The sequence below is a fragment of the Sceloporus occidentalis genome, unplaced genomic scaffold, assembly GCF_023333645.1.
Source record: "Sceloporus occidentalis isolate IW3139 unplaced genomic scaffold, rSceOcc1.0.p SCAF_5, whole genome shotgun sequence".
Lineage (NCBI taxonomy): Eukaryota > Metazoa > Chordata > Lepidosauria > Squamata > Phrynosomatidae > Sceloporus > Sceloporus occidentalis.
Window position 1 is genome coordinate 32,273,510 of NW_028316985.1, and position 12,020 is coordinate 32,285,529.

A 12,020-nucleotide genomic window follows, 5' to 3' on the forward strand; every position below is an offset into this window, starting at 1 on the left:
CTCATGGTAAGACCTCAGAAAGTGGTGAGTTCCCTTTCATTGCAGGTTTTTTAAATGGATATTTCACGTTCATCTCTAAGGAACATTTTCATTGTAGGTCACTGCACTGGCAAGGGGTTGGGTTACTGTTAGATAGTCCTTGGAGTCCTTTCCAACTCTCCAGTTCTATCATTTTGTAACTGTCTGTGTGTGACGCATGTGCTGTACTGCTGAGCCACAGCTTTTGAGTGTATTGGCAAAAGGCAACATACGCATGTAGCAAGACAACCAAGAAAACATTTTCCAAAAATAATTTGGAAAGAAGTTTACAGTGTAATACTATATATGCCTATTCAGAAGTAAACCCCTTTGATCTCTGTGGGATTTATATTAAATGTTTGGGTAATTTGAAGGTTTTATGTATTCAGTTTACTGTTTTGGTAGTAGTGGCCATTTTTGGCTAGTTCTAGTAAATATAAGTAATTTTTTAATGTGAAGCTAATACATTAATTACATTCAGAGACATAACCTTCTTAGTCTGGAATACCAGTATGCAAAGGGATCTTGTAGCATCTATGAGATTAACTGAGAGAAAGAAGTTGTAGTGCTAGCTTTTGTAGGCCCCAGTCCCACTACATAATAAACTGGTTTGCAAACTGGTTTGAAGTGGTTTAAACAGCCCTTGTTCACATGTGTCTTTTGTGATAAATTGATTCAGTGCTAGTGTGAATGGGCTGCAGATAGAAATCAGTTCCTGTGGCATGGTCACCCCAATGAGGTGACTCCATGTTAAATCAATCCATCACTGAATGTGAATGCAAAGTGGATTAAACTGAAATGGGTAGGTAACTCAAAGGCTGGAATAGTGCGAACGTCTATTTAGCTCTACATCACATCATTGATTCAACTCCAAAAACGATTTATTTTGTAGTGGGAATGAAGTCGTAGATTCAGTCTACTTCTTGAGATTTGAGGAAATAGATTAAATCTATAAAAGTTAATGATACAACTTCTTTCACACATGAATAACATTATTTAACAAATAACACAACAAATAAATTTTGTGACTGTTCTCCTAACAGTTGAATGCAAACAAATCTGATTTCTATTATGGTGAATGCTAATGCTTTCAGCCTTCGCCCTCCTTTACACAACTGGAGTAGACCCACATTTAAAGACATAGACTAGCTGATGGCTTAGGAACTGGTGCTGATCGGTGGACCACTACTTTGAGTACCATGTTAGATTTTTAAAATTACATATCCTGGGTGGCAATTTATATCCAGATCTTATTCCCAGTAGAGTATACCATGCATACCTTCTGCCTCTTCAGCTTTTGCAGATGACATTAAAGAACTTCAATTGAAGAATTCCTTTGCTGGTGGGATCATAGAATGTAGAGTTTTGTTGATACCTGGAAGTAAACAATCAAACCCTGCAAAGGTATTGCATTTTGTAACATGATGGAGACGGTAGGATTGGCTAAAAGAAGGTCTAATTTTGAATTCAGGGATAAATAATGTGCAATTTTGGTACAATTTCCAGGTGCCGGCATTAATTAAATTAGGGCCATGTGACTCTGTCTGTTCAAATGGTCCCTTCAAAACAGTCATTCTTAGCCATTCACAAGTTATATCAAAGAACCTGGGTCCCACCATGACAGAAATAAAAATCCACTTCTTCTAGGAAGAAGTTTACAAGTTTATAAGTTTACAAGGCATTCTCTTATTATGTTCAGGGGTTTAGCTACATCAGAAAGGTAGAATGAGGACATTGCCCCCCCCCCCAATAACTATTCTGCCCCCCAAATGAAATGTTCCTTCACTCTACAAATTTCTAGCATTGCAGTAACTGAACATTTTAGCAGAGCATTTCGAAATATAGTTTAGGCATCCAAAGAGAAGAGTCAGGGAGGTTACTGAAAGTAAGTGAACACAGCAAATGTTAGAGTTCTAGGTGTGAATGATTTCCAGGGTCTTGCTCTGTAGTGCTAGAAATTTGATAACTGAAGGAAAATTTCATGATGAAGGAAAATTTCCTATCTAGGAGAAAAGTCTTCATCCCTCTTCCCATGGATACTTTACATAGCTTCCTGTTTTTCTCATGCTCTCAGTTCTTACACATGTTACACTATAGCATATCAGTGTGAAAGCATAGACTAGATTTCTCTAAGGCTCTAAAGTGGAAGATCAGCAATTTTTTTGCTAAAGTGCCAGGGACTAGTATCAAAATTGTGCCATATTATTATCATGTTTTCTTTCTTTTCTGGAAACTTGCTGCAAATCGACAGCCTACAGTATATGGCTTGTGGACTGGCAGAGATCTGTACTCACTTGGATCTGTGTTCACTGAATTGTACTCCCTAGACCAGCCCTAGACCTTGCTGTTGTTGTTGGGTGCCTTCAAGTCGTTTCTGACTTATGGCAACCTTACCACAGAGTTTTCTTGGCAAGATTTGTTCAGAGGAGGTTTACTTTTGCTTTCCTCAGAGGCTGAAGAGTGTGACTTGCCTAAGGTCATAGGTGGGTTTCCACGATTGCACAGAGATTTGAACCCTGGTCTTGAGTCATACTCCAGCACCTAAAGCACTACAGCATACTGGCTTGTCTCTTTACATATAGAGCAAATGAACAAACATCTGGCACTGGAAATCAACATAATTCTTCTACTGTGCAATTTTTTTCCTATACAAAAGGATGGCTCTTTCAGAAGGGGGAATTCTAACATTAATCTCTTGCCCCAGTTATACATTCCAAGAGAAAATATACCCCCTAATTCTGCCAAAACTGGCTCACAAGTAAGAACAAAGGTAAGCCAAAAAGCAGAGCTTCAGATCTGAAGACCAGCCTCAAAACATACTAAGGAATCTATGGATCAGCATCAGGAACCACAATGGTTGACCAACTGGAAGCAACTTTTCAGAATCTCAGGTAGCATGTGTAAAAGTTACTTTTTGGACTACATTTCCCAGAATTCCCTAATTAGCATGGTCTTATTGGCTAGGAGACTCTGGGTGCTGTAGCTCAAACTGCCGGGGAAAAAATCCAGGTTCCGATGACAGACTTTCACACCATCTTGACTACTGATATAAAATCTAATGTTCGCTTCCTTCAAATATGGCTATGGAAGGGAGTCCATATATTCTGATTTGGTGGGACCTGAAATATTACTTCTAGCCACATGAACCTTGCTGTCAGTTAGGACTTGTATCAAAGCCATATCCCTGGTTCCTCCAACTGCTGGTTAGATGAGTAACTGCTGGACAGAAGGCTTCACCTCCTTCATGTGGTTGCTTTTCAGCTGATATCCAAACTGGAAGTTGATATCAAAATTGAGGGTACCTGGAGCACAGGAGGGGAGAAAAATTGCCCCATACCCACTACAATTGTGAACCTGTCTTAAGGTCTGAATGGCATTTGAGGTTTAGACTGGCTCTTGGATTGTGATTTGTATAAAAAATTATGTGGTCTGCTTCTCCTGTTTTAGCTGTGTTGTTCATACTTTGTGTGTGCATGTGCCTTTGAGTTCTCTGTCAACTTATGGTGACTCAATGAATATCAAGGTTCTCTTAGGACAGGACTATTCAGAGGTAGTTTGCCATTGCCTACTGAAATTTAGCCTACAATACTTGGATCCCAGTCACACTACACAGTTATGACCATGTTATGCCACTTAACTGTTATGGAAACCTGGGACTTGTAGTTTGGCAAGGCACTACAATGCTCTAGCTGAGACTCCTGAATGCTCTTACAAACACTGCAAATCCCAGGAGTCCATAGGATGGTGTCATGGCAATTAAAGTGAAGTGTAGCACTACAGTGGTGCAGTGTGTAGTGCGAATGGGCCCCTGCTATTTCTTGGTGGTCCCCCATCCAAGTACTAATCAGGCCTTATTCTGCTTAGCTTGCAAGATCAGATGGGATCTGGTGCCTCAGGATATTTAGGCTCATTGCTGTCCTTAATACTGAGAGCATTGTTCAAGTCTTCCTCCTTTGGAAGTGTTTTTTAAATAAGACAGGTCATAACTTTGAGGTTAGGACATGTGGTTCCAGCCTCTTATTATCCTCTTTTGTAGTCTCAGTTCTCTCAGAGCCTGGCAGAGTTACTTTTTTGGATTACAGTCCCCAGAATCCTTAGGCAGTATAACCAGTGTCTTCTGGGAGCTGTAATTAGAAAAGAAAATTCCTTGAGCTTTTGTTTCCATTCTGTAGATTGGAAATTAAAATGACCATTCACCTAGGATTATACTGTAAGGGTAAAGACAAGAAAAAGGACTGTGAAACAATTAAATGTATTAAAATATGAATAATGTAAGAGAGAGGAAAAAAGCCCGAGGCCTTAGTAGTAAAATAAATACTTAAATAATACTGTCTACCTCAGAGAACCTCTTTCTGCCTCTATCAATTTATAATGGATGTTCTACCAACAACAGTAATCTAGCAACAAACAGTATATTGTGAAAATTGGATGTTTCAGTGGAAATCTAAAAAATACCCATAGTAAATCCACCTGTCAGAGAAGACCAAACAATTCAAATGTATATTTACTTGAGACAGAAAACAAAAATATCCATCCCCACCCTCCTACATACTCTACTTTTGCTGCTTTCATTTCTTTCAACCATATATTGAGAGGAAAAAAACAACAGATTTCTTGCTGATCAGGCCTTAAACTATAAGAAAATGGCCTCCATTCACTTCGATATGGACCCTCTTTTCTCAGGGATTTCTCCGTGAAGGAAAACAGCCCTTTGCTTTCAGCACCCAGACAAACCCACATAAACAAGGAGCAAGTTATATTAAAAAAATCTTTATTTCATGTACCAGGATTTTTTGTGTGTAATTTTCTTCTTTTTAAAATTTTTCTTTTTAACAGTCTGAAAAAAAAAAACCACAAAATAAAGAAAATGGAGGTTTGTTTCTTGAACTGGTTTGAGCTGAACATATGCAGTATCCTTGGGAAAAAAATTCTCCATCAATCCGAGTCCTCCCTCTTCTTCCCCCCTTTCACCCTCCCTCTCTCTCTCTTTCACACACATGCGTGTGCATGTACACACACACACACACACACACACACACACACACACACACACACACACACACCATGCACACCACACATGCATTCATCTTTATTCAAACAGAAAAGCTCAAGAACTCTACAGTTATCAAGTTCTCAAAAGCAGCTTTGGGATTTAAACCAACAATTCTGTCCTTTGCCTAGGCTAGAGTACAGGAAACCAATTTAAACTCATCTCTGGGACTTTGGATAATGGTTTTATTGAACCCTTTCTGCCCTTTGCATTGTTAATAGGTTTTCAGGCTGAGGTTTGGGATTTAGCAGGAGTTCTAGACATTCACTATAGAATGGGGTGTTCCATATTGATTACTAATGTCACCCAAGCTGTCTTGTGGCTCTTCAGCCATGACGGACCTCTCCTGCAGATGCCTGTGGAGAATTCATTCTGCCACCAGCTCAGCATTCCCACATACTGTTCACTCACCCTGCCCTGGGAAGGACTCCATTCTCCTCTGTAAGAGAAGCAAAATGGAAGAAAGCAGCATTAAATTGGGCGGCTAGTGCTCAGTATGTCTTTTCTTATTCCTGATCCCATTTAGATTTCTGCAGGAACTGAGCAGCTGTGGGAAGCAAAGACTCTTTGAACTCGAGGGACACCAGCATGAGTGGGAAGAGTCTATAAAGACTGAGAGGAATGATTAGATCCCACTCAACAAACCAGCCGTAACTCAAAATCTTGCTCCTTCAAGGTGACACGAAAGGCCTTGGGCCTCTCTTTTGGTCCAGCCCAGATTTGCACTTAAAAGCTAACTCATTGCCACATGCTGGCTGAACCATAATCTCTGCTTGCTCTACCCATCAGTACCTTGTGAGACCTGGATTTTCTTTCTCTTCCAGGAACCATGTTAACAGAGGCAATGGATCCTCACATATTATTGGCATTCAGCAAAATGATCCCAACTAAGAAGCAGCAGGACTGAGTGTCCCTTATGAAGATTATGATGATTTGAATGTCTGCTGTGAATCTATTGTGACTGCTGCCTATGAAGGACTGAAATGAAGGTAGGAAGGGAGCTATGCACTATGTCAGGGCATACCTGTTGCATGGCTGCAAATCAGAAGGAACTGCTGTTGAACCACTAATGATGAGTGATAAGCGAAGATCAGGCATGTTACCAGGAAAGGTGATATTTTCCCTTACTTACAGCATTTATGTCCTTGCTCCAGAATGAGCAAGGACAGCATAGCAAGCGAGGATTTTGGATTGGACAGTCCAGGCCTATCCCCAAAGTAGAAATAGGAGGTTTAGTCTCTTAGACTGTAAACACTGTCCCTTCCCCACAAGATGGACATGAGCTGCAGGAATGGGAAACATGGACCCTACTACCACCCTTCTGCTTACTACTCAGCTACTAAAGGCACAGGAGCCCCTTTCAGATAAGGGTCTGGCAAGGCCTAATTGTAGGCCTGCCATAGCATTATACAGTGACTCTTTACAACCACAAACAACAGCAGAGAGTCCTCAGTTGATGGAAACTTGGGGACCAGGGAAGACATTATTTGTGGGACTCTCTTCCCTTGAGCATTTATACTGCCATCTTGTTCCCTTCCAAGGACTCTCACCTCACCTCATTCAGGCAGACCTCCTATGGCAGAGGCACCATAAATTATGTCCTCCTTTCTATCTGCCATGGATGTCCTTGATGGGAGGATGATGTTGAATTGGAATCCCTAAGGAGGTTGAGCTCCAGGATTATCCTTTCTCTCTTTCTTTTGAAAGTTGTAGACCTGCCAGATTTCATAAAGGACAACCTAGCTCCCTGGACTTTCAACACAGTTTAGAAGAATATGGGTGGTTGCAATTTTTCCCATCACGTGCTGTGGTAGTGAGAAAAGCTGCACCTAGCAAAATTCTTCCTTTTGCATTCTTAAAAACTGAAGTCCAGAAGAGATTCATGCTAATCTTGGCAAGCCAAGTGCTGATCAGGTGGCTCTTTTATGTAAGGCAGGGTGAGCCAACAGTCATTGGGTGACTGGCAAGAGAATGAAATTAGAAAATAACGTTTCATACCATGTACTTGTCATTGGAGCTAAGTCTTGGTTGGTGAGTATGGGAGGGATGCTACAGTTAAATCTGGCAAGAAGGCTTATCCTTGAAACAGGAAAGGTAGCAACATAAACCAAATGGAAGTCAGCAGCAAGTAGGAACCATTCTGCCTGTCTGCTTCTCTTTAAGCCTTGGAGGGAAGGCAAGGGAGCATCACATTTGCCTACCCCGAGAGGGAATGTAGCAGAGGTCTCCAGTGTCATGTTTAGTCCTTGTTCAGTATTCCGAACCCAGCATTAGCAGCATCTATCTCTCCTTGGGAGGAGATCTCTTTTTCCCCAGCCCAAAGTTCTCATGGCCTGTGGGGGAAATACAACCCACTCCAAACAGCTGACCAAGTTCTAGGAGTCTTTTTAAAAGTTTCTGTTGTTTGTTGCTGAATGGATTCGATTTCCATTTTCTCCTTAGAAGCCTCTCAACCCCTAAGAATTTAGTTTTCACAGTTTTCAAGCTGGAAAAAGAAAAGATGAAAAGAAAAATACTATCTGGCTTTCTTGCAAGTAAATCCACTTATTATATTTACATTTATTTATAGTTAGTTTTCTTTTATTAAAAAATTGCCACTTTTTTTTATGAAGCTTTTTTTTTTTTTTTGCAATGTCACTGTTTAACCCCAGGATAGCCACATGGTTGTGAAGCTGAGTTGATCAGCCTGAACTTTCTGAAACCTAGAGATCAGTAAATCAGCATTAACCCTTCGAGTCCTCAAGGATAGAAAGGTTACTGTTAAGCCCTGTGGACCCAACAAGAATGTGTTGAATCCCCAGTCACTCCAAGGGCTTCAGGAAGTTATTTCAGGCAGGCCCCAACACAAGTGTGAAGAAAGGCATCTACAGAGACACTATGTCCTTGCATTTTTACCACTGCCTGGAGATCCTCAGGAACCTGCAAGTCCACAGTGGGTTAAAAGCAGAAAGAAAACAAACTAAAAAAACAAACAAAAAACAGTCCAAACTTAAAAGTACCCCACCCCCAAATCCAAAGAGCTGCCTCCTCTTCATCCCACTTGGTTTTCTTTTTTAAATTATTATTATTATTTTTTTTGTTATTTCTTGGTTCCTTTTTTAAATCTGTTTTTATTAAATGTTAAAATAATGGTACATGGGAAATCATGCATTTTCTTTTAAATTTATTTTCTATTTTTAATATTTTTAAATTTATTTCTCTTGATTTTTTTGAAAGTTTTTTTTCTCTTTTTCATTTTTTTCAGCATTTTGTTTCTTTTCAGATGTTTCACTTATGTTTTTGTTTCTTTTCTTTTTGTTTGTTTGTTTTTTGCTTTTGGAAGGTTTCCCCAGGGTTGCTTTCTCCTCTCCCCACCCTGCCGCCCTCCCCCACTGCTCCCTCCCCTTCTGCATCCAAGTCCCACACCCACCTTCCCTGTTCCCCCCTATTTTCAGCCCCCTCTCGACGGCTTCATACAGGGGTGGTCCGGCGGTTGGCTGTGTTAGTGTGGATAGAGTCCTTGTTTTCTTTTTGGATACAGTTGTGAACTTGGAGGAAGCTGTTATCCCTGTCTGAATTGTAGGTGGCGGTGGGGGTAGTGGCAGCCTTCATGGGGTCCCTGGTCAGGGTATACATCGAGATCTCTGTGGATGGGAGGGTGTTGAACCCTTTGATCCCGACAGGAGAGGCATCCCTGGAGTGTGAAGGCTCAGTGGAACGGGAACTGGAGCGACTGCGTCTCTGATAGCGGTAGCGGTAGCTGGGTATGCGGGTGATGGCAGAGGACTGGAGGTAGTCCGTGGCATGAGCACTGGCACGCAGCTGTTTGTGCCGGTCAATAAACATGTGTACGGCCAGCACTCCCACCATCTCAGCTATAATGAAGGACAGGGCTCCGAAGTAGAAGGACCAGCCGTAAGAGTAACTGTTCTTCTTGGAGTCACTTTTCGAGGGGTCTCCAGCATTGGCTGATATGTACACAATGATGCCAATTATATTACTCAGACCTGAGGACAAAGGGCAAGGGAGAAGAAACCATTAGAATCAGAAGAAAAAAGATTCCACCTCATTTCTTGACCAATAGCTGTTTGGGAGTGGCATGGTCTGCCTCACAGGGTGGTGGACAACCCTTCTTTGAGGTCCTTAAGCAAAGGTTGGGTGGCTATCTTTTGAGAATTTTTTAGTTATGTATTCCTGCATGGTGGTGATGATGGGGTTGCACTAAAAGACCCTTGTAGTACCTTCCAACTTGATGGTTCTTTGATTCTATGAATGCTGATGAGATTGTCCCCTTGGAGCCATGTGTATTAACCAAGGAAGTCTTGATGTCATGGGGGACTGCTGGGTGATTTTAGGGAAAAATTATCCCCCCAGTGACCCAAAATGACATGACCATGTTTTAAAAACAGCATCTGAACAGCACAGTTACCAATGGTAGCTTTTGTGTAATCCATCTGATGTGTGGGTTGGAGGTACAGTTTTTTTGTCACTCATTTTAGTCCCTTATGATTAACAGGAAGTAGCCCCTCTGTGTGCTGCCTCAGTTCCTGACATTGCACAAATACACTCCTGTGTTGACCATCTGCAAAGGGGCACCTGCACATGAGTGCACGTAGCCAATCTGCACATTTGGGGGCCCATTGTATATGTCTATGCACTCCACTGAGATACCTCTTTATGAGCAGCCATGCCCAGTAGGTTCTTGCTGTAGGGTTGGGGCTGGTATACATAATGTGGGCCCCTTTTATGCATTCAGAGCTTGGGGAAATTACTTTTGGGGATGCCACTTCCTGGATCCTCCAGCCAGCATGTTGCTGGGAGCTGTAGTCCAAAAGATAACTTTCCCAAGTTGTGGAGTATAGTTAGCCCTCCATATCCACAGATTCTTTATCCATGGATTCAACCAGCCATGGCTTGAAAATATTCCAAAAAGATATAAATTTCAAAAAGCTGGCCTTGATTTTGCTATTTTGTATAAAGGACATCATTTTACTATGCCATTGTATTTAATGTGACTTGAACATCCACAGATTTGGGTATCCATGGGGGGTCCTGGAACCAAACCCCAGCGGATGGTGAGGGCCTACTGTATAATCATACATGAAAGGGGATACAGTCTCAATGTGTGTTGGTCAGGTTGGTGGCCAGGCCCTTCCAAGAAGGTGGGGGAAAATGGATAAGGTGTCTTTTTTACCTTTGAAAAATTATGGTGTCGATTGATTGTACATACAGTGGAAACAAGGCAGAGGGCTTATGAATTACTGAGCAACTTGCTGGAGAATATGGAGAGAAACTCCTTTTTTCATTTTGGAGTTTTCCTTAGCCAGAGCCAACCCAGTATTAGTCTCTGTTTCTGTATAAAGCAAGTCCAGTTAGCCAGTGATGAGGACTGCTGGGAGCTGCAGTTCAGCATCTGTAAGGCCTCATGATTCCCACATAAATGTAAAGAAAGAAAGATTTCTTGTGCACAATTGGGGCACATTGTGGAGGGAGAAGAAAGTAACAGACACTTCTTTTTACTATAAGTGAAATATCTGCAGAGTCCTAGGACTGCGCTAAGGAGAACAGTGTAGCTGAATTGTTGGTGCGTCCTATTTTCTTTTTAATAAACATCCCACAACCACATTCCATGCAGAACTCACAAACTCAATGGGCATGCTAGCTGGTGAGAAAACCTATCCTTCCAAATGAGCTGCACATCTGCTACATACACACATACATCAAATGACCACACAAATCCATTTAAAGCACAAAAACAACAGAAGAGCCCTATGTCAACTTGAAGAATATTTATTTTATCGCTCAACTTTTTGCAGATGATGGCTCATTTTTTCAGATGCAAGATTTTAAAAGACATTTTATTGACTCCTTTTGTTCTGACCCTTTCCTTTCTGGCTATTAGATTTTCATTCCACGCTGCCTCCAAAGAATTCAGGGGAAACATACATGTCCTCTGTTTATTCTGACAACAACCTCTGAAGCAGAGCGGACTCTATGGAGAGCAGGTAACTGCCATGTCAGTTTGACAGTGATTTCTGCTTTGGCATTAACCTGAATTTTAAGGAACTATCCAAGGTGCTGAACCCTTCCTCACAAATAGGCCCGGATCAGGGATAGCATCCTTAAAGTCTGGACTAAAATATGGACTAAAGGCCAGAGCAGACTCATTGTCCCACTGATATGGGAGCCATTAGCTACTAGAGCTTAAAGGTACATCTACACTGTAGAAATAATGCAGTTTGACACTACTTTAACTGCCATGGCTTCATCCTACAGAATCCTGAGATTTGCAATTTTGTGAGGCAGCAGCACCCTTAGTCAGAGAAGGATAAAAACCATGTAAAACTATAAATCCCAGGATTCCATGGGATGCAGCTACAGCACTTAAAATGGCACCAAGTTGCATTATTTCTGCAGTGCAGATGCACCCTAAGCCTTAGACTGAGGCAGGGGCCTTCTTAGTATCACTCGGTTAGGTTTATGGCTGAATAGGGATTCAAAACAAATTTACATAAAGCCCTACATGGCTTGGGTCCAGCTTACCTGAGGGAACACCTCCTCCCATACAATCCTTCCTGCACTCTCAGGTCCTCTGGGAAGAATCTCTTGCAGTCTAAGAAAACCAGACTGGTAACGACTTCTCAGAGGACGTTTTCTGTTGCCGCTCCAAAAATTTGGAATGACCTGATGGAGGAGATCCGCCATATAGCATCTTTGGAGGCCTTTAAGAAGGCAATAAAAATGGATCTCTTCCAGCAGGCATTCCCAAACTGACCTCCTTGGAATGTTCACTCTCCAATGGCATAGCTGTTCCCACTGGACTGTGATCGCGATTGATTTTATTGATTTTAATGGGAGCATTTTATTGGGAATTGCTGTTTTAACTCTATTCTAGGGTGGGAGGGAGTTTTAGGATGTTTTGCTATGTTTTTACTTGAGGGTTGTTGTGTAGCATTTTTATTGTTCTCTTGTT

General features: G+C 41.5%; 1 protein-coding gene across 2 annotated transcripts in view; it reads right to left on the bottom strand.

Moving 5' to 3' along the window:
• Positions 1-8,467: 8,467 nt before the first annotated feature.
• CACNG2 (calcium voltage-gated channel auxiliary subunit gamma 2) overlaps positions 8,468-12,020 on the bottom strand; it is a 174,213-nt gene continuing 170,660 nt past the window's right edge. For both annotated transcript variants that reach the window (XM_089528103.1, XM_089528102.1), the window contains one exon: positions 8,468-9,054. In XM_089528103.1, the coding sequence (XP_089384229.1) occupies positions 8,519-9,054 (536 nt within the window). In that variant the 3' untranslated portion in view covers positions 8,468-8,518. The remainder of the gene's footprint in view (positions 9,055-12,020) is intronic.